Source organism: Myotis nattereri (genome assembly GCF_964212035.1).
Source record: "Myotis nattereri genome assembly, chromosome: 12".
In the NCBI taxonomy this organism is placed as follows: Eukaryota; Metazoa; Chordata; class Mammalia; order Chiroptera; family Vespertilionidae; genus Myotis; species Myotis nattereri.
This window is the reverse complement of record NC_138087.1, coordinates 55,268,872-55,290,404: the sequence shown is the minus strand read 5'-3', so window position 1 is coordinate 55,290,404 and position 21,533 is coordinate 55,268,872. Positions and strand designations below refer to the sequence as shown.

The 21,533-nt window shown below is 34.9% G+C and overlaps 1 protein-coding gene across 1 annotated transcript in view; it reads right to left on the bottom strand.

Moving 5' to 3' along the window:
* Window positions 1–21,533, bottom strand: part of ZCCHC7 (zinc finger CCHC-type containing 7) — a 199,042-nt gene that overhangs the window by 19,301 nt on the left and 158,208 nt on the right. The window contains exons 3-6 of the mRNA XM_081103696.1: window positions 15,881–15,924; window positions 14,544–14,669; window positions 13,426–13,596; window positions 4,072–4,107 (exon numbers count right to left, since the gene is read on the bottom strand). Coding sequence (XP_080959822.1) covers window positions 4,072–4,107; window positions 13,426–13,596; window positions 14,544–14,669; window positions 15,881–15,924 — 377 coding nt within the window. The remainder of the gene's footprint in view (window positions 1–4,071; window positions 4,108–13,425; window positions 13,597–14,543; window positions 14,670–15,880; window positions 15,925–21,533) is intronic.

Genomic DNA, 21,533 nt, shown 5'->3' with positions numbered 1-21,533 from the left:
TAGCCTCACAATCAAATTACACTTTCTTATTCCTTTCTTTTGGATACAACATGTTTCTAAAGTTAAATTTAAATCTGTTGATATTTAGGGTTACCTACTGGGTGGTATGACATAGGATGCTTTAGAGAGTTACATTCTCATTTAGAGTAAAAATCTCATTTCCATACTGTGAGAACCCAGAAAACATTTCTAAACTGATGTTTCCAGGGAAGGAGAGAAAAACTTGAGTGGCAAAACTAAGTGATATTTTAAATTATGATCCATAAGATACACTCTGGCATTCAACTAGTTCAGGTAAGACTACTATTAATTGCTAGTAACCTCTGGTCACAAGCCTTTTCTAGGCTAGAAAGGAAGGCAAGGAAACTTTACTCCCCATTTCTCTGACAGCAAGTATTTTACTTTTTGAAGTGTGAATTCTAGGCATTTAAACATTATATATAAAGAATCATTTAAAATGTAATTCTTCCTTTCTGCTTAAGCTTTTAGTTAAAGTAAAAGGTAGCAAGTTGTAACACATTTTAGCAATGCACACAAAGAAATCCAAGGGCAAAATTAAACATAAAAGATGTATTGTCCTTTTTGGTTCTTAACACATTTGGTCCCAAAGTAGCAAACTCCTAGCTACTTTTTTAAGTAGATTAAAATCAAGATGAACAAAATGTCCAAAGTATGTCAAATTACAGCCTCTACTAGTTAAAAATTCTGTTGGTTGTAAAACTCTGTTGGTGGCCATTTTGGCCTAGGAGTTTTAATATAAATGAGCTTAGAAATGACAGGGGGTAGGGAAAGGGACTTTCCTTCTTGAATAGTTGAAGGGGGTGGGGGTGGGGTGGGGGTGGAGATTTTATCTAGGATAAAAAATGAAAAAGAATATTCAAAGTCAGGCATTACCAAAATTTGAAAATATAACAAATTAAAATACAAGAACAGTGCTATATTATTGAAGATTTAAAAAACTTTCTAAACATTCTGAAGAAGGTAAATACATAAACTACTTGGGAAATAAAAATCATATTTTTCTTTTTCCCATGCAGGTCTCCAAAGTGATAATCTAAAAGTCCTTAAATTATATGGCAATTTTATAGCTATTTAAATATATAATAGATATATATATAGGCAGTGCTTTAGAGTTTTATTAGCATGTGCCCTTTAGAATGATGGTCTTAGTTTTTATTAATCTAGTGAAGTCTAGTCAAGTTGGTTAAAAAGCTATTCTATTCACATACAAGTTGTTAGGGATACTTTATTTGATCTCTCATGAAATTGCTGAGAGTAGTGAACATGTTTCCTTTTTAATATTCATCTTTTATAATGTGTTCAAAGAAATTTTTGACTTGGAACATTTCACAAGCCTACTTATATCAATCAGTTTCACTACCTTCTTATGTGTTTGAAAAATAATACTCTGTATTATTAGGCTTTAAAAAAATATATGTATGTATATATATAATATATATATATATATATAATATATATATATATAATATATATATATATATACTTTTTGCAAAAGTATTTTTTTATTGATTTCAGAGAGGAAGGGAAAGGGAGAGAGAGGGAGAAACATGAATGATGAGAGAGACTCAGTGATTGGCTGCCTCCTGTATGCCTCCCACTGGGTATCGAGCCAGCAGCCCTGGCATGTGCTTTGATCGGGACTTGGACTGTGACTTCCTGGTTAGGTCCTTGCTCAACCACTGAGCCACACCGACTGGGCTCAAAAAATACTTTTAAGGAAAGTGATTCCTGGATAGATCTTAAATTGTATTTGCTAAACTTTAGGTGTAAATGACTTTCTAGTCTTCCTGATTGGAGGGCAGATAAAAGCAACTGAAACGTTCTCAAATGCAAATAAACATTTCCAAACTGAATATACTAATCAATTTCTCCTCCCAAAAAAGCGCAGTTCATTTTGGGTGAGAAATGTATACTTTGGTTAGAAAAAGAAATTAACCAGTGATTAAGTGTAGAAATTTCCAGAGTTTTAAGAAGACTGGTTGAAATCAATATACAGTAGCAATTCTAACCTAGGCTTCATTACTTGGTCATTGCTCTGACTGATGCCACATTCGAGTGTGACGGCTACTATGAGTCAATAGATGGCAGTCCATCGCCTAGTAAAGAACTGAAGATGACTAAACTCACCATGCATTCTGCTTTTATTCAAGATTAAATATTGCCTAATTGTACATATTTGGATATTGCCTATATACATAATCACTTAACTATTTTATTTTAGATGGATTGATATATATGTATACATATTTCTGAATATACAAATTCTGCATTTATACTTGCATAGTAAACTATTCCTAATTTTAGTTTAGACTTGATAATTATGAATTGGAATAGCTGCTTCAATATTATTTTGAAAATTAATCAATAGTCCAGGTTGAGACAAACAGACCTTTCAAAATGATTTTGTTATACCTATAGATAGAATATATTGTTATTCTCTTCAAGATAACTCATTTTGTTTCACTAATTTTTTCCTAACTATTCTTTTTATAATTTGTTTTTTAAAAGCTACAATATTAAACAAATATTCAAATATTTATGTTATACTAAACACCAATTTCTAATCTTCTATGAGAGTTATATAAAAGAATATAGGTGCAAATAATGAAAAGAGTGGCTTTAAAATAGTGCTACCATCACTTCAAGTTTTCAAGATTGGAGTTCTCTAAGTTAGGGGAAAAGAAATGCAATATCAAATCCATTAGGCTATTACTTAATTAAAATACTGATAAAAATGCTATACAAAGAGTGACCGTGATCTTGAAAGTATAATATGGTTGAATTCCAATCAAGTTTAGACTATAAGGATTTTACCACAGTATGTTAAGATTAAAAAATGATACATAAGCACAAATGTAATATATCTATATAAGTTACATCTGTAAAAATATATGTGTACATATATGGGTATGTGTGTGTATATGTATATTTTAGTTTTATAGTGAAGACTTTAAGAAAACCCAATTTGGGATTGAGGGATAGCTGAGTAATTATAGCTTTCTACTAAGAATCTTTAAATAAATTAAACAGTGATAACAGAATATAGGAACAAACTACCTGATATTATTCCTTTTTTCTTGGGCCTGTGGTAAGACATATTGGTAGTATAAGTCTACTTATTGGTTTACCTTTCATTTCATAAAGAGGAGAGCAGTAAAAAGACATGTTTTGTAAAAACTTTGCCTTTTCTATTTTCACTACCTATCTTCCATAAAGAAAACTTTTTAATATGTTAATCTTTAAGAAAATAGCTTTTAATTACATTGTATAACTTTAAAATTAAAAGTAATTTTTATTATTGTCTCTTGCTCAGTACAACATACTTAATACATTAAAAGAAATGACTAGCAGGGCTTTGGTGAACTCTCAAAATTATTTAAGCTGACTATTAGAAATAAACTGACTTCATAATATTGAGCATTAGTAAGATGATTCCATAACAATGTTTTCTGCTTCTACTTAGCCTAAAATCACAATTAAAAGGAAAGCAGAGAACTGAATAACTTGAATAGTATTAAGCAGATATTTATACACGTTGAGTAAGTCAAGAGGGGCTTAAGCATATGACAGTTGAAGTGTTCTATATGAAAGATACACTAAGCTTTGTCTAGCTTTATTAAAAATATATGTAAATATTTCAGTAAAGCCAGAGAATTGATAATGGAAGATATTGTGGACTCCATGCTTGTAGACTGTAGATGATACAATATATTAGACACTAGATTACTATTATTTTTTTAGGGCTCCTAGCATACTTTTCCCTCTTTAATTTGAATTTAACGCAGAAAGACTGAGAGATACCATGATGTAATCATTAAATGATGTGAGCAATAAAACACAATCAAAATCTTTTAAGAACAGGAAGATAAAGGATAGAGTAGTGGGCAGGGGAGAAGAGAAAAAGTATATTATTGCTCTCTCAGTGCAAAAACTCTTCAGATGTTTATTATCTTCCAGCAGAAGATGCTTGTCTATATTTTATGGTCAGCAGTTCAGAGAAGGGTAAATAGGCTAGGTCTTGGGGAAAATAAAAAAGGTGTTTCTACTCACCGTTAGGTGATACTGCCTCCAGATTTCTGGGCAAGCCTGGAAAATAAAAATATTGATCAGCTGGGAGCATGAAACAAGGTACTTTACAGCCTGTTGGTTTTGGCATAACCCAGCATCCACCGGTGTCGGTCACAGGAAAATAAGAAGCTTAACAGAAAGGGTCTGCATTTCAGCTTCAAAAACCTGGCTAGACAGTTTAATTGAATTTTACACTGGTTTAACACACTCCCTGCCATTGTCAGAAAGCCAGTAACAAAGTTTTCTCTCTCTTTTTTTCTTTTCGGGTTAGAAGTTTTGGGCACTAAGATGTGATTAAGAGCCATAACTCAGTTAAACTGATAAATGAACAGCAGTGGTTAAAATCAATGAGACTCGCCAAGTACTGGTATACCTTTTTAAAGAACATTTTGAACCTTGGTAGTATGATAGAAAACAATTTAATAGCAACAGCCTTTAAGAAGACTTCACTGTGGTTACATAGGTATTTCTGATGTCTGTTGCCATCTTTTACCTAATCACTTTCTAACTTTCACTCCTCTATGAAATAGAGTAAAAAGAGAATTAAAACAAAACCAAACAAAAATCTCAAGAACTAAAGTCCATGTCTTTTCCCTTAAATGTTGAGTCTTCTCTATCTTTACATTTATAGAAATATAACTTAATAAAACTTCAATAAATTGGTAAAAAATGGATTTACTGAAACCAGAATAGGTAACAACAAAACAAAACAAACAAAAACCAGCAGCAACAACAAAAAATTCTAGGAGATATTTTCTTATGGATACATATTTAAATCTTCTTTCCTTGTACCGGAATTATGACTCTGTTAAGGAGAGACACTTTTCCTAACCAAGGTCTTTATGAATAGTTGATGGGTTAAAATCTTCTCAGAAAAAGAACTGTTGATGATAGAAAGTGTTTTTTAAATAACTATATTATAGCAATGGTTTTAGTAAGTTAAACCACCAACCTAGTAAATGACAATTCTTAAAGTAAATGTGAACTTATAGCTTTTGTTAAAAATGTGTATGTACTTATACATATGCATGACTAAAATTGGAATGATTTAAATCTTTATAATTTTTGACATACCCTCTGAAACAATTCTTTATCTGATTAGTCATTCTTGTCTCATTTATTTTATAGGGTAGTGATAAAACTAATAAAGAGAATTCATATCATTTAAAAATATGGGTATGGTAATAATTCAGATAATAACTTTTAATGGCAAAATCATCATAAGTGATTGGACAAAAAAAAAAAAAGAGTAAATATGTCCCAGCTATGCTGAATATTTTATCCATTATGCTTTTTAAGCTTAACTTTCCTATGTAATTTTCTCAAGAAATGTATGGAAAATTATCGGCGGTCAGATTCCAATTTAAATGCAATTCATGCAAACTAAAGAGTCTGACGAAAAAATGTCACTTTATACACAGTGATTTATGGATGATCAACACTGATCAAAAAGAAAACTAGTTTTAAAAAGTAGAAAGCAGCTTCAGAAGGCAAAGATCATGTTAGGTAGCAAATAATGGCCACAAACCTGTAGGTTACAAAAGTTCTTAAGAATATATGCACATTGTTATATATAACTATTTTTATAAACATATTTACACACAAAAATCTAATGTACAATATTTCTTTAAATATTCATTTTCTGCTTTCTATCATTCGCTTTTTGCTGTGTATATATAATTTGAGTTGGATTACTATAGAGATAAGCAAGCAGTTATTTATACATTAGTTATGGATAGTTCTTGATTACCACAGTATCCTCAGAATAATATGGTTGAAAAATCACAATCGCTGAGTTGTCATACACTGGCAGTGTGCCACTCTACCATGTGACTTTTTCTTGTGTTGCAGCAATTTAGTAATAAAAGAAAGAATTACTTGGTTTTTGAACAATCATCTGATTGCTCAGTACATGAAGATGATGGCTAATATAAAAAATTAGTAGTGAGAGACATGAAACTTCTCTTCTTAGGCAACAGTATTATAATTTTAAAAAATCCTCCTCAACCAACTAAGAAGTACTTTTACTCAACATTCCCATGCATGTTTCATTTTACTATTTTCTATATAAGGTTAAAAAGTAGAATATTTTTATATAAGGTTAAAAAGTAGAGTATTTTTATATAAGGTTAAAAAGTAGAATATTTTTCACTTCAAAATAGGTGCCAATATAAAGTATACATCTTTATTTCTGAATATATGACATATAACTGTATCAGTAATTAATTTTTTAAATGTTAATTTTTTTGCTTGTGGTTTCTACTTCTTTTTACCATTCTGTAGTCATTGTGCATATATATGTGTGTACACACACGCACACACACACACACACACACATACATATATTCTGATGCAAAGAATTATATATTCAAATAGAATGCCATAGTATCCATATGTATATATATCTCCTGCATGGAAAATTTAGCCAAAGTAACTTCTAAAGCAAGAGGATTGCTATTACAACTGAAACTTAAAAATTATTTTAAATATTTAAAATGAATGACTAGTCTGCTGTGGAACTCATCTAAGATGAAAATGCAACAAACTCTTAAAATACAATTTTATTTATTGGTTGTACTGGTGAGTTCACCTTACTGGCACTTAGATGGATGGCAACCCAAGGGCCTACTCAAGGCTCACCACAGAAACACACAAAGTGTACTTGTACATCTGTTTTAGCAATGTGCTACACTGTATGCCAACTTTTGCCCAACTAGTTTTCCCCTCTATTGTATTTTGTATAATAAAGCATACATGAATAACTGAGTGTTATTATTCATAAAATTCAACAATGAATCAACACAGTTTGCCACACCAGATGAATTGAGAGTTTATATTGTGCATTTTCACCCATATTGAATTGTATCAGGTGCTAATTATTGTTTTACCAGAACAACGGCTTAGCGCATCTGTTATTTAATTCCCACTTCCCTATTCTCAAATGTGAACATCAAAGAAAATAAAACACTCAATCTTAAACAGCCCCTGACAGCAGACCAAGACTCAAGTGCTCAATAGACAAGGCCCTTGCCACCAGGTCTCATATTTCCACAACAATGAACAAACACAAAAACAGCACCAAGCGGCCTTCCCTCCTCAGCTCCCCTTGGCCAGTTGTCTGCCTTGTACTAGAGAGAGCCCTTGAACGCAGCCCTGCTGGGAACACAGCACAGGAGAAAGGATTAGCCTTACTAACATGCTAGCATTTGCAAAAGGGAAGAAAAAAAAAACACCCCAGTACTGTATTTGGTATATGAATAACCAAAATGCATGAGCTGACAAGAGACCAGGACAGGCCTGTGGCTCCCCGGGAGAAAATGTAGCTGTGATGAGTGACAGGGCTTTCAGGAAATATGTTCACAATCACAGACAGTGAAGGCCATGACCTAGATCGTTTAAGAGCTTGTCTTGTCAAATTATCAAAAGCTTCTTCCTCTCTGAATAAAGAGTGACATAAGTGAGTGTCAGAAAGCTGCAGGCTGACAAGCCAAGCATACAATAACAGAATGCACGTCACATACATGCTGAACACCGCCACTGCTAGCGGCAAATCTTAATGAGAGCGCGGCCAGCCCAGGAGACTCGGGTCCCTGCTGGCATAGCTACTCATCTCACAAAAATCCTTCAGCTCCAAGTCAGTTAGGCTCTGACACGACAACTACAATTACGAAACACAACTTTTTAACAGAATCCTCTGGTGCTTTGTCAAAGCCTCTGTTGTTAGGAGCTGGCCCCCTCAAGTCACTGCAGCAAAACAAAAGATTTAATAAAACAAGCAATATTCATTGATGGTGAATAACATAAATAAAAGAATAAAGAGGACAATTTAGTTTAAAATTTGTCAAATGTAAACATATGGGGAGAAAAGCATTCCAGCTTCTGAACTCAACCACCTTAACTTTCTCGTATGTACATTAATGTAATTTTAGGTGCCTTCATTAAATAGATGCCCTATTCTGGAGTCTCGTCAGCAGGCTCTTTATAAATTACAGCTTTCAAGTCATCCGACTGCCCAGTTGTTTTGGTAGTCACTGTGTAGATACACTATTCCTCAGAGACATAAAATACTTACACAGGCTATGATAGATGTACATTGAATATATGTGAAATGAAATTTATCATATAAGGAAGATTTTAAAGAGAACATCTTGGGCATTAGCCTTCAATCAATCATAGAAATTAAAATTCAACATACATTACTGTTTTAATAGGGCTTGTTATATTTATATTATATAAAAATGTGTCATTCATGGTAAAGAGGAGTCATAAATATACAACAGATATATGTGGCAGGGTGTACAGAATCCACCTAATTTTTTTCCTCACCAATCAGTATGGAAAGCCATGCATTGGTCTCTATCTCTAAGCTGCCTCCAAAATGAATCAGACTTCATAAAATCATCTTTCCATCCAAGGTCAAATTTTAATCAATCCCTCTACTCTTAATCCTCTGTAATCAGGGAAACTGACAAGCCTAATTTTTTTGCTTAAAGATATTTCTCTTTGATATTCTCCTCCCAACTTAAGTGCAGTTATGAGGGCATAAAGTTTGTCAGTAGTAGACTACATTTCAGTTTTATTTGAAAATATAACGGTTCATATTTTATAGAAAATTATATCAAAAGAATCAACCAAAAAATAAAACAAATCATATACATTATACTGGGTTACCTTAAGCAACTGTATTTTCATTAAAAATTTTTTTTTTCACACTAGAGAATCGCAAATCTTTCTGAAAACATCTTGATTGTGCTTCTAGACATCTTTTTTTATTTTGATTCTAGACATCTTGGTTATAATTCTAGACTACTAACATAAACCAATTTTATAAATAGTTGCTAATGCTTGTAATATACCTGCTAGTTGTTAAAGGTATTATAAAGTAAAGCAATATATAGAGCCAGTACATGAAGCATGATAATGTAGTGGGTAAAATGGGTAATTCTAGAGTCAAAATGGTTGGATTCAAATTCCTGGCTCTGCTCTTTATTATCTTGAGCAAGTTATGCATCTCTATGCCTGTTCTCTCACTGATAAACAGGGATAACAGTACCTTAAAAGGTCTGTTGTGACAGGTAAAGAGTTGATAAGTATGAAGTCCTTAGAACAACACCTGACACATAGCAAGCACTTAGTTGTATAAATTGTTGCTGTGATGAGGTCAATTTGGTACTCTCTATATTTTTGATGCAAAAAATGATCATGGGGAAATTCAATAAGGTAGCGGAAGTAAGTGAAATCTACTTGGCAATGTCAACTCTTGGGTGTGGCCAAACTTGAGAAAGCAAAAAACCTCACAGTTTAAGTGAGCTATTGATAAGAAGTGAGAAAAAAAATCCAAAAGGACAAATAAAAAAATATAGATTTTGTTAGGATATAGCTGCTGTGGCCACCTTCTCTGCATAGAAAACAATTTCAGAAACATCACTGAGCATCCACTATATGCAATGTATCTATTTTCACATTCAACTAAGATCTACTCAGTAATGTTTTTAGTTGTTCAAAAATGCGTATGATCTCATATTTTATAGTTCAATTTTGGAATTAAAAAACCTAAAAGATCTTGATCACTGATAAAATCTAAAAGTATTCCACACCATTCTCAAAGTTTATATACCCTCCTTCCGTTTACTCAAACTTTCTAAATTCTTTTTTCCACAATGTTTAAACAATAACAACCAGTTTCCTTTCTTGCCTTTCCTCTTTCTTTCTTCTAGTTACCATAACTACAGTAAATATTTTGGAATACGTCATTCCAAACTTTTTTCTATGCATATCTATATACATATATAAATATTTATATTAATATAAAATAGGATTATACTTCATGTGCTATATTGTAATTTATGCATTTCTCATTTAATGGACTAATAAGTTCGTCACACTCAATAATCATTTCTATTTTTAAACAATATATTATTACTGATTTCAGAGAGAGGAAGGGAGAGGGAGAGAGAGATAGAAACATCAATGATGAGAAAGAATCATTGAGCAGCTGCCTCCTGCAAGCCTCCTATTGGGGATCAAGCCCACAACCTGGGCATGTGCCCTGACTGGGAATCGAACTGTGACCTCCTGGTTCATAGGTCTACACTCAACCATTGAGCTACACCAGTGGGCTAGAAAATTCATATTCTTCAATATAGCAAGAATATGAATACAACTCATCAGTTCTTGTTATAAATTCTCTATGTACATATAACTGGTACTCTGGCATTGCAGAGGTCTGAGGTGTGGCTACAAGGATATATACAGTAAAAATGGAAGTTTCTTGATCTCCTTAATTTATAGGAGGTTAGGGCATCTATAATTACCCAGGGTTTCAAAAATCCTCCGTGAATTAGCAGAAAATCCAGAAGGTGGGAAGATGAAAATGACAAAGGGTGGAGGACAGCATCGTCAGAGGGTACGAACCTTAAATAAATCAAAGATATCTCGAGTAATGCCCTAGCTGGCTTGGCTCAGTGGATAGAGCATCAGCCTGAGAACTGAAGGGTTCTGGGTTCGATTTCGGTCAAGGACACATGCCCGGGTTGCAAGCTCAATCCCCAGGAGTGGTCCTGCAGGAGGCAGCTGATCAATGATTCTCTCTCATCATTGATGTTTCTATCTCTCTCTCTCTTTCTTCCTCTCTGAAATCAATATATATAAAGAGGGAGGAGGAATGATTCAGAAGCAGCCATAGCAAGTGAGAAAGAGGTTGATCCTGATCAGTCAACCTAATTTGAGGTATGTGAGTCAAGAAAGAGTGAGCAGCAAGCATTTGAGAGGGTTGCAGGAGAATCTTTTCTATGGAATGCCAGGTGTTTCAAGACATTTAAAGCATGGATGGGACTGGCTAAATAGTTCTAGGAACCTGGGTCTGGAATGACTTCACTTCTAAGTAAATCTTCATGAAGAGCTTCTGGGACAGTGGAAAGACTCTAAGCTTCTTCAGAAAGCGTCAGTGGGACCCAGGTTTGAACTGGCCCCAAGGGAATGCTATATCAATGGGGCACACTGGGAAAAGATCAATCAGTCTCCAGGACCTTCAGCATGTAATTACCAAAAAAACATGACAGTCGGTCTTAGGAAACTTAGGGGAAAGGATGCTGCCGTCTCTGAAGTCGGCCACAGCCTAACCCATCGTAAAAACTTATATTCACTGGGGTTATTAATCCTCAAGGCCATTTTAGATAAAGAGTTTAACATACATTAGAGGCCAAAATTAAGACGTTAAGCAGAATGGGCTGTAGATTTAATTCACAGCTGATTATACAACCTTTTATAAATCATTCTTAACTGGTCTGTACTAAAATACTTAGTAAAAAAAAAAAATGCTTATGATAACATCAGAGCCCCGTTCTGTTACAACAGGCAAATAAAACCGTATTTGTAAGAGCTCTTTGGAAGAAAAGAGTAAAAAAATATGCTATTAAACATCATTGCCAAACAGGAAAATCTTGCTAAGAAAATTATATTTGGCATCTGAATGCAGAGAAGAATAGTATAAAACAACAACAACTTAGGATTTACTATTTTAAGACTTAGTAAATATTGAAAAAAAGTTTAAACTACTTTGAAATGAAATAACTTCTATCTTTATGTTCTATATATTCTCTAGTCTTGAGAATCATATTCAACATCACTAGTGGCCTAAGAAACACAAATTAAAACAATCTACCATTTTCTCCTCATCTGATTTGGTATAATTTTTAAAAAAATCCTCACCCGAGGATATACTTTATTTATTTTATGGGGGAGAGAGAAACATCGATGTAAGGGAGAGACACTGATAGGTTGCCTTTTATATGCATCCTGACTGGGAATCGAACTCAAAACTTAGGTAAATCTAGATAAGTGCTCTGACCAGAAAATGAACCTGCAACCTTTTGCTGTACTGGACAATGCTCCAAGTAACTAAGCCACCCGGCCGGGGCTGATTGGGCACAATTTTTAAAGGTCTATTATAGTTAGTGTTGAGAGCACTCTTAAACACTGCCGGTAGGTGGATATATTGGTACAATCTTTTAGAAGAGCAATTTGACAATACTGATCCAGATTTAAATGTATGCCTCCTTTGATTACGCAATTGAATTTAGAATTTGACTTACCAAAATACTCTTACATTCATGCATATAGTATAGATGTTTATTGAAGCACTGTTTGCTTAAAAAAATGGGTAATATGCCCTAGCCGGCTTGGCTCAGTGGATAGAGCGTCAGTCTGCAGACTGAAGGGTCCCAGGTTCGATTCCGGCCAAGGGCATATGCCTAGGTTGTGGCCTCGTTCCCCAGTGGGGGGTGTGCAGGAGGCAGCCAATCAATGATTCTCTCTCATCATTGATTTTTCTATCTCTCCCTCTTTCTCCCTTCCTCTCTGAAGTCAATAAAGAAATATATTTTAAAAAAATGGGTAATAATATAAATCTAAATGTATTAATTGGCGGAGTCAATTAGCACATCCATACAATGGAATAAAAATTAGACACTAGAAAGGTAGATCTTTGTGAGCATTCACAAATTTTCCAAAGTGGGAAAAAAACACCAAGTTGTAAGTCAGTGTGAAGGACAGTAATCCTATTTTTATTTGTTTAAAAAGATCCTTTAAGCACAGCCAGCCTGGCTCAGTGGTTGAGCCTTGACCTATGAACCAGGAGGTCATGGTTCGATTCCCAGTATGGGCATATGCCCACGCTGCGCGCTCAATCTGCAGTGCAGGAAGCAGCCAATCAATGATTCTCTCTCATCATTGATGTATGTTTCTATCTCTCTTACCCTCTCCCTTCCTCTCTGAAATAAAAAAAAAACATATATATATATATATATATATATATATATATATATAAGAAAGGAAGGAAGGAAGGAACGAAGGAAGGCAGGAAGAAAACTAAACAAGCAGATTCAAAGTACTAATGACTTGTCCTTCTTGCATAAGACTATTCTATCAGCTAGAGCCATCAGTAAGCAGCATCAAACCAGCTTTCCTATGGACCTCTATACCCAACTGCTAAGTGTGTATATATTTTCATCCACCTAACCATGACAAGGTACATAAATTTGACATATTATTTATTACATATCTCTTTAATTTCAAGTTTTATTTAGCAAGCACATTAAGCAAAAGGGGTTAGCAGGGTTTTACAATAATTGTTGATTCTGCCTTCAAATGAACCATTTCAAAGCATCCCTATCCTGATATATTAGAGCACTGCTTTACATGATTAGAGGCCAAAGGGCCATCACTATCATTATATACAGTACAGAGTAAACATTCTTTTAAGTAGGCTGACAGATAGTCACAAATTGGCACACTGTCCCCAAAGCCTGACAAATTCGTTATATGCAGGATACTTACATCTGCATAGTGGCCTAGCATATCACATCGGTCACATCGTTTTCTCCAGGAAGGTTTTCCGTGACATCTGTGAGTAGAAGACATAGGCAAAGAACAGTTTAAGCAGAAGCGGGCTGGACAGGCATACTGGAGGTGTCCTCGCTCGGAGCAGAGGCAGCAGGCACGGACTTTCTATATGGCAAACAGAAAATGTCTTTAGTAAAATACTCAAACAGTAGATTAATTTTTCTTTTTCTGTATAATTCCATAAAAAGTAACTTCTAATTTGAGACCTCAGTGAAGGTCAAATCTGGAGCCTAATTATAAAATAAAACAAAATGTCTGAAATCAGAACTTTTACACAAGCTGTCTGTATCCTCTGGTTACCAAAAAGGCATATTAGTCTGCATGTACTGTCAGCTGGCATCTATTTCTTATGCCTTGTCTGGTAGAAATATTGGCAAAGTAGAATGTGTCTGAGAGGAAAAGTGGGAAGATGAGGACCTGGAACCTAAGTCCTAGGAAGAACAGAAAGAGATAGCTTTGCCTAGAGAAGCAAAGACAAAGGAGAAGCATGAGAGCTATCTCAAAAATTTGAAAGACAATCATTTGGAAGAGGGAGTAGGTAATAGAAATGGTTGTTAAAGGCTTAGTATGTGTCAGGGAACATTTAAGATCTTTAATTCTGTGCTGTTCCAAAGGTTGAGGTATCTGTTTAATATAATTTGTATCAGTAAACATCTATCAATGCCTAAAATTATGATTTTCTAACAATGAAACTTCTCTCATGATGAAATAGCTGTCTCATAAAGTAGAAGGTTTAGAAGTGAAAAGGGTCTCAGGAATCATCTGATTCAATCCTCTTGTTTTACAGATAAGAAAAAAGAGGCACAGAGAACTAAATAATTTGCCTAAAGTTGCCCAACTACTGATGGGAAGCTGAAATGGAGTCCAGATTTTTCTGACTACATTTACTGTTCTTTCTCTACTACTACTCTAGGCTATGGCCTGCATAAAATATTAACAAGAAATTTAACACATATATTACCTAAGATTTTAATTCTAAGCTTATAGGATTTTAATCCTAAGATTTTGATTTTAATAAGGTAGAAAGAAACATTATTACATATTTCACATACTTGTGGAAAAGGGCAATTTTTTGACAAATGGCCACATTTGTCACAATTTCTACAGGTGACGTTTTTGTTTGCTGTATAATATCGGTGGGTCCATCTTCCAGATGATCTATTATTACATATCTGGGCCTAAGGAGAGGGGGGAAAATAAAGAATTAAAAAACATTATTTCATACTGTTCAAGAGAGTTAATAGTCATAGTTCAATTTAGAGTCCAACAACATGGAACACTGTGTTCTTGAAAGGAGTTAGAAAAACCTAAAAGGTGTGCTAGAAAGACAACTCTACTTTTTGTTGCCCCTTCCCTCCATTCTTTCACATTCTCCAAATGATTCTATTTCTTCTGTATCTTTCTCTGCTTACAGTTCGGGCCTAGCAAGGGCACTGGTGTGCATCAGACATGCTGGTGGCATTCAGAATCAAAAATATTGCTGACTTCCATATCTGAATATATACCACATTTTTCTGAACGTGAAGCTTGCTTAAGTTTTTAGTTAGGGAATGGTGTTTTTTAAAATGAATTTCTCTTTTATAAAGTTATAAAACTATATAGCTAATGAATACATTCCTTCTAATGAACAGCCTAGGGTTACTGCCTATAAACGGAATTATAATTTCTAAGAGAGAATGATATTAATTTCTTTCCACCAGAGTCCTTTTAAAATCCATTCTACCTACAATGACCCAATGCTAGCTATCTGTCCCATATTCTAGCCAAAAGGTAGTATCTTGCAAGAAAATATTAGCAAAGCACATCATACGGATCTCTAGAGGAATATGTAAATGCCAACCATGCTTTTATCTTATTCGGTAGAATTCCATCTTTGAAAAAACTTTAATCTTTTACTTGTTATTTTGCTGAACTGGCCAAGTAGACTCCAAGATGTCATAATCTAATTATCTCTTAAAACTTCTCTTTTACCAACTTGTAAAATTATTCTCTTTTCTAGCCATCTGCCACAATTAAGGCTAATAAACACCTGCCACATCCTAAATATAGCCTAACCATTTCCTTACACTGAAGAAGCAGTTACTTCCGGTGTTGATTTTTAATGGTACCAGGCAATATGAGTTGAGAGGGACTAACCACCACAGAGAAGAAACAGAAGGGAATGGGAACTAACTCATTACGGTAATTAAGTGACTGACAAAAATCAAGGCTGAACCACACCTCCCAAAATTCAATTACCCATATACTGAAATCAAACTTTTTCTTACAAGATACTCAGGTTGTTGCTATTTTTAAAAGATTTATTAAGTTCATAATGAAGTAAAAGAAAATTAGGAATCAAAAAACTATTAATCTATTATTTATAACATCAAAAACAATTTGATTTTACCTCAACGTCTTTGTCACTGATGAACCAGTTTACACCATCTTCTCCTACAAAATAAATAAAATGTTACTTAATCTTTTACATCTTTAAAGCACTTACAGATTGACAATAAATTATTCAATTTTTTAGTACCGAAATTGGACCCCAAAGGTATAGTGAGAGATATGAATACCTTAACCTTATACCTTGGATCATTATTACTTGTGTGGCTCTGAACAAAATACTTAACCTCTCTTAACCTCAGTTTTCTTATCCATAAAATGGGAATAACAGTATTTTCCCTGTCTACCTAAAAATAGAATCTTATGAGATATGTGAAAACGCTTTGAAAACTATGAAACTCTAAACAAATATAAGAAAACTAGAGGCCCCATGCACAAAAATTCATGCAAAGGGAAGCCTTCCTTCCCCCAGCTGCTGGCACCGGCTTCCCTCCGGCACCCGGGCCCCAGGCTGGCTTCATCAGGAAGGACGTCTGGAAGACATCCAGTCTAATTAGCATATTACCCTTTTATTATTATAGATCAGTGAAGGGACCAAAAACCTAACAACAGAAGCAGAGATTTTTACCTGAACTTCCCTTATCTGACTATAGCAGAGCTTTGAGAGTCAGCGACCCCCCGCCCCCCCCCCCCCCACCGCCACCACTGCAGGTGTCCTGTTAGGGAAGTCACTGACCTTGGGTAACAGGGACATTCCAAAAAAATTGTATAAACAAGCATCATCAAAACTTTCCATCTTCTTTTTAAATATTTTTATTGATTTTAAAAACATTTTTATTGATTTTTAGAGAAAGAGTAAGGCAAAGGGAAAAACAGAAGCATCCAAGAGAGAACAGAACATCCATTGGCTACCTCCTGCACGCCTCCTACTGGGGAATCCAACCAGCAACCCTTTGGAGCATGGGAGGAGGCCCAACCAACTGAACCACACTGGCCAGGGTAAAACCTATCTTCTGAGCCCTAAATCCTCCCCTTTGCTAAGCTGGTATACAAACCTTTACCTTTGCCTATTCAGTGAGTTACTCATTACTAGTGCTCCCACATTTTGTTTTTTCTCTTATTAAGCTCTTTATTGTTAGTTAACTCACAGCCTTTCCCCTTCCCCCCACCATTTTGGATCCGAGTAGTTACAGGGAATTTTTTCATTCCAAAATCAGCATTAACTGTGTCCACTAGCATCCCATTGTAGTTGACTTTCATTTTAACATCTAAAAAATTTGGATTTTGAACACTATCTCATGATTAGGGCTAAGAATTCAGTACTGTTTTTTAACTAGCATCAAAAATAGTAAAGTAAAAAAGCAAAAGAGGAGGCCAAATATCCTGAATCCATTGGTTGATCTAAAAATAAAACAAAAAACCCAGGGGTGCGGGTGGGGAGCCCTACATTTTTCTTTATCTGCTATTTTCTTCCCTTTGCACTGCTCCTTTACAAAACAGCACATGGCTGCTATTCCTTTGGTCCACCTATGCCCAGGAGGAAGGGACATATGACTAATGCAGAAGCTAAGGTGTCAACAAAGGACTGAAAGACTTTTTTCTCCCCCAAAGCAAAGTTAAGATTTCCTCTTTCCTCCTATCTACTTTTCTTCTCTATCTCAAAAACACAAATTGAGCTTGACTCTTTTCTCTGAAAGGAATTTTGAAGAGACATGAAGTAATCTACATTTTCTCAGGCCTACCAGGAGTAAGTGTTTAGAGATATATATTTTAAAATAAAATACTTTTACTGAGAAAACCCAAGAGGCTGCTTTACAAAAAGACCAACCCATAGGAGAGCAGAGATGCTGTGCTGATGATTATTTCCTTTGTAAAATTTGGAGGCTGCATCCATATATTGAGAGTGCAGAATACATTAAATAGCAGCAGTTCCCATTTCTTCATCATCACCATCCATGCTATTATTCTTTCATTCAAAGGATTCATCTAAGGAGCAAGCTTTGCTGTAGCTTTCAAAGCTGCCTTTTGTAACTCAATGTCCTTCATCATTAAAATTCAAAATGACCGCTTAAACTCACTTTAATTATAAAACTGCCTTCATATTGTCCTTAAAAAATGAAATTCAAAACCAGTGAAATGCAAAATAGCAACTGTTGCCACCCTCTATCCACAATAAATTTACACACAACAGGGAACAGTGAAAAAACGGAAGGTTTGAGAGAGGGAGATCCACTCCACTTACAATTCATCAATATTCTGGGCTATGTACTAACTTCTCTTCAACAAGCTACAGTATATACTAACTTTGGAAAATCTATCGACAAGTACACAAAATAGGTTTCAATTGGAGACTAAATTAGACTTCTTAGTGGAAAATGAACAAGAACATAATCAGGAACATATAAATCAACTCTTCACCCTATCCATGGTTCCAGTTTTGGTTCCATCTTGGAAATGACAGCTGACTCCTGCTCTTGTTTTTTTTTTTATCTATCCTGTTTGCTTAACTCCAAGTCCCAACCTAATGAGAGCTTTTGTATATGGGGCAACTCATTAGAATTTCCACAGGCAGCTAGTTCTCCACTGTGCAAAATAACTGGTATGGGACTTGGTAGAAACCTAGGTTCCAGTTTTAACCCTATCATTTGCTGTGTGGCTCTGGACAGGTTTTCATCCTCTCTGGGTCTGTATAGTAAGGGATTGGATTAATGGTACCCATGGTAACTTCTAGCACAAAATGTATGTGATTTTACCAGATTTTCATTCATTCTGGAATCAAATACAATGTCATTCAGTCTAGTTACCTACATCCTCCGGGGCTTTGCAACTGGCATCTTGCTTTAAAGACAACTTCCCACAGGGCCCAGGAGTATTCATCTTCCATGTATTTACCACCCAGTGCAATTGAATATAAAATGGGATTGCCCTAAAAATGTCCAATATCAATTCTCAGCTGACTTATAGCCTTGTTTTGCTAATATTTAGGCCTGTGATCCTTTTCAGACTTCAGAACTGTAATAGCAATAGCCGATAACTCTTTCTTTGCATTAAATCAACTGTTTAACAAACATATTGAAAGGTTACAAGGAGCAAGGTGGAATAGTGTAAACAAAGATGAATAAGAGTGTTTAGCCCAGTAAAACACAAGGCGACTAATGAAAAAAGAAAATACAAAAATTCTTTTACAAAAATACTATGGTAAATTTAGAGATGTCTAAATTTAAGGGAGAAAGGGGAAAAAGTCACAGAAGGCTGTGCCATAAAGGAAATGCTACTGAGTTGTAGTTTACGTATTATAAAATATACCCATGTAAAAAATGCAGTGTGATGAATTTTGACAAATGTACTATCTATGTATCCACCACAAAAATCAAATGTAAAACATTTCTATCATCCAAAAATGCCAGGTATTACCTTGTACATATTTGCAGTCAATCCCCTACCTGAGGCAACCACTGATTTGCTTTCTGTCATGATAGACTATTTTGCTGGTTCTAGGACCACCTACAGGGTGGAGCAAAAGTATGTTTACAATTGTATGTGAAACATAGTTTATTTTTGTATTACTTATTAATTATTGTATTATTTTCCATATGAGCAACTGTAAACCTACTTTTGCCTTACCCTGTATAAATAGTATCATATATTATGTACAACTTTGTGTCTGGCTTCTTTTACTTCTGAATATTTGTGAGATTCACCCATGTTGTTGGGTTGTAGTTTGTTCCTTTCTAATAGCTAAGCAGTATTCTATTGTCTGGATATAATAGTTTAGCAGCGGTTCTCAATCTGTGGGTCACGACCCCTTTGGGGGTCAAACGACCCTTTCACAGGGGTCGCTTAAGACCATCGGAAAACACACATATAATTACATATTGTTTTTGTGATTAATCACTATGCTTTAATTATGTTCAATTTGTAACAATGAAATTGGGGGTCACTACAACATGAGGAACTGTATTAAAGGGTCGCGGCATTAGGAAGGTTGAGAACCACTGGTTTAGCTGCTCATCTGATGAACATTTAGGTTGTTTCCAATTTTGGGCAGTTATAAATTAAGCAACAACAAACATTCTGCAAAAGTCTTCCTTTTAATTGACATAAGTTTTTATTTCTCTTGGGAAAATACCTAGAAGTAGAATTACTAAACATGGTAAGTATATCTTTACCTTTATATGGAACTGGCAAATTTTCCCAAAGAGGTTGTGTGATAGGACATTACCATCAGCAATGTATGAGAGTTCAAGTAGTTTCATAATCTCGTCAACACTTGGAATTGTCAGTCTTTTATTTTATTTTCACCTGATGTTATTTTATGGATTTTTATTTTTTTTTAGAGGGAGAACAAGAGAGAAACATCGATTGGTTGTCTTCAGTACATGGAATCCAACCGGGGATTGAACCTGCAATCCACTTACGTGTCCTGCCTGGCAATCGAACCTGCCACCTTTTGGTGAATGGGATGATGCTTCAACAACTGAGCCACCTGGCTAGGGCTGGAATGGTCAGTCTTTTAAATTTTAGCCTTAAAATGGGTGTAAAGTAGTAGTGCATTAGGATTTTAATGGACATTACTCTGATGACTAATGATGTTGAGCATATTTTATGCATTTATTTGCCATTCATATGTCTTCTTTTAAAAATTGTTCAAATTTCTGGCCTATTTTTAAATTGGGTTATTTTTATCGAGTGGCTGTCTTTCTTTTTTTTTGTTAAATCACAAAAGTTCTTTATATATTACTAGAGTCCCAGTGCACGAATTCACGCATAGGTGGGGTCCCTCAGCCTGGCTGGAGAACAGGGAAAATTGGGGCTGTTTCACCCAGTCCTGATCGGGGCGGATCGGGGCCGGATGGCTGGGGGGCGGAACCGCAGGAGGTTGGCCAGCTGCGAGAGCGCACTGACCACCAGGGGGCAGCTCCTGCATTGAGGGTCTGTCCCCAGTGGTCAGTGCACGTCATAGCGGCTGGTCAATGGGTCATTCAGTCATTTGGTCACTTAGGCTTTTATTATATAGATAGATAATACCAGTCTTTTATCAGACATGTGATCTGCAAATATTTTTTCCCCGTGTGGCTTGCTCTTTCATTTATTTTTTAAACAGTGTTATTAGGAAAACAGAAGTTGTAATAAACTTGACAAATTTTCCCTTGACAATGTTTTCTGTGCTCAAAGAAATCTGCCTATGCAAGGTTATAAGTACATTCTGTGTTTTCTTCTAAACTTCTATAGTTTTAGCTTTTTGTTTACTTATTACTCATTTCCCCCCATACGAATATCCAGTTGTTCCACCATCATTTCTTGGAAAGATTATCCTTTCTCTTCATTGAATTACCTTAGCAACTTTGCTGAAAGTCAATTGACTATATACATGTGGGTCAAATTCTGGGAGTTCTATTATGTTACACTGAGCTATATGTTTATCTTATACTGTACTACAGCCTATATTACTAAAGCTTTACTTAAAAATCTTGAAATCACACAGAGTAAGCCTTCCAACTTTTTTTGTTCCTTTACAAGACTGTGTTGGCTACTCTAGACCCTTTTGATTTCTGTATAATTTTTAGAATAAATGTCAATTTCTACAAAAAAGCCTGCTGGGATTTTGATTGATACTGTGCTACATCTATAGATCAGCTTGGGAAGATATTTTAACAATATCAAGTCTTTCAAAACATAAATATGGTGTATTTCTTCATCTATTTTGGTTTCTT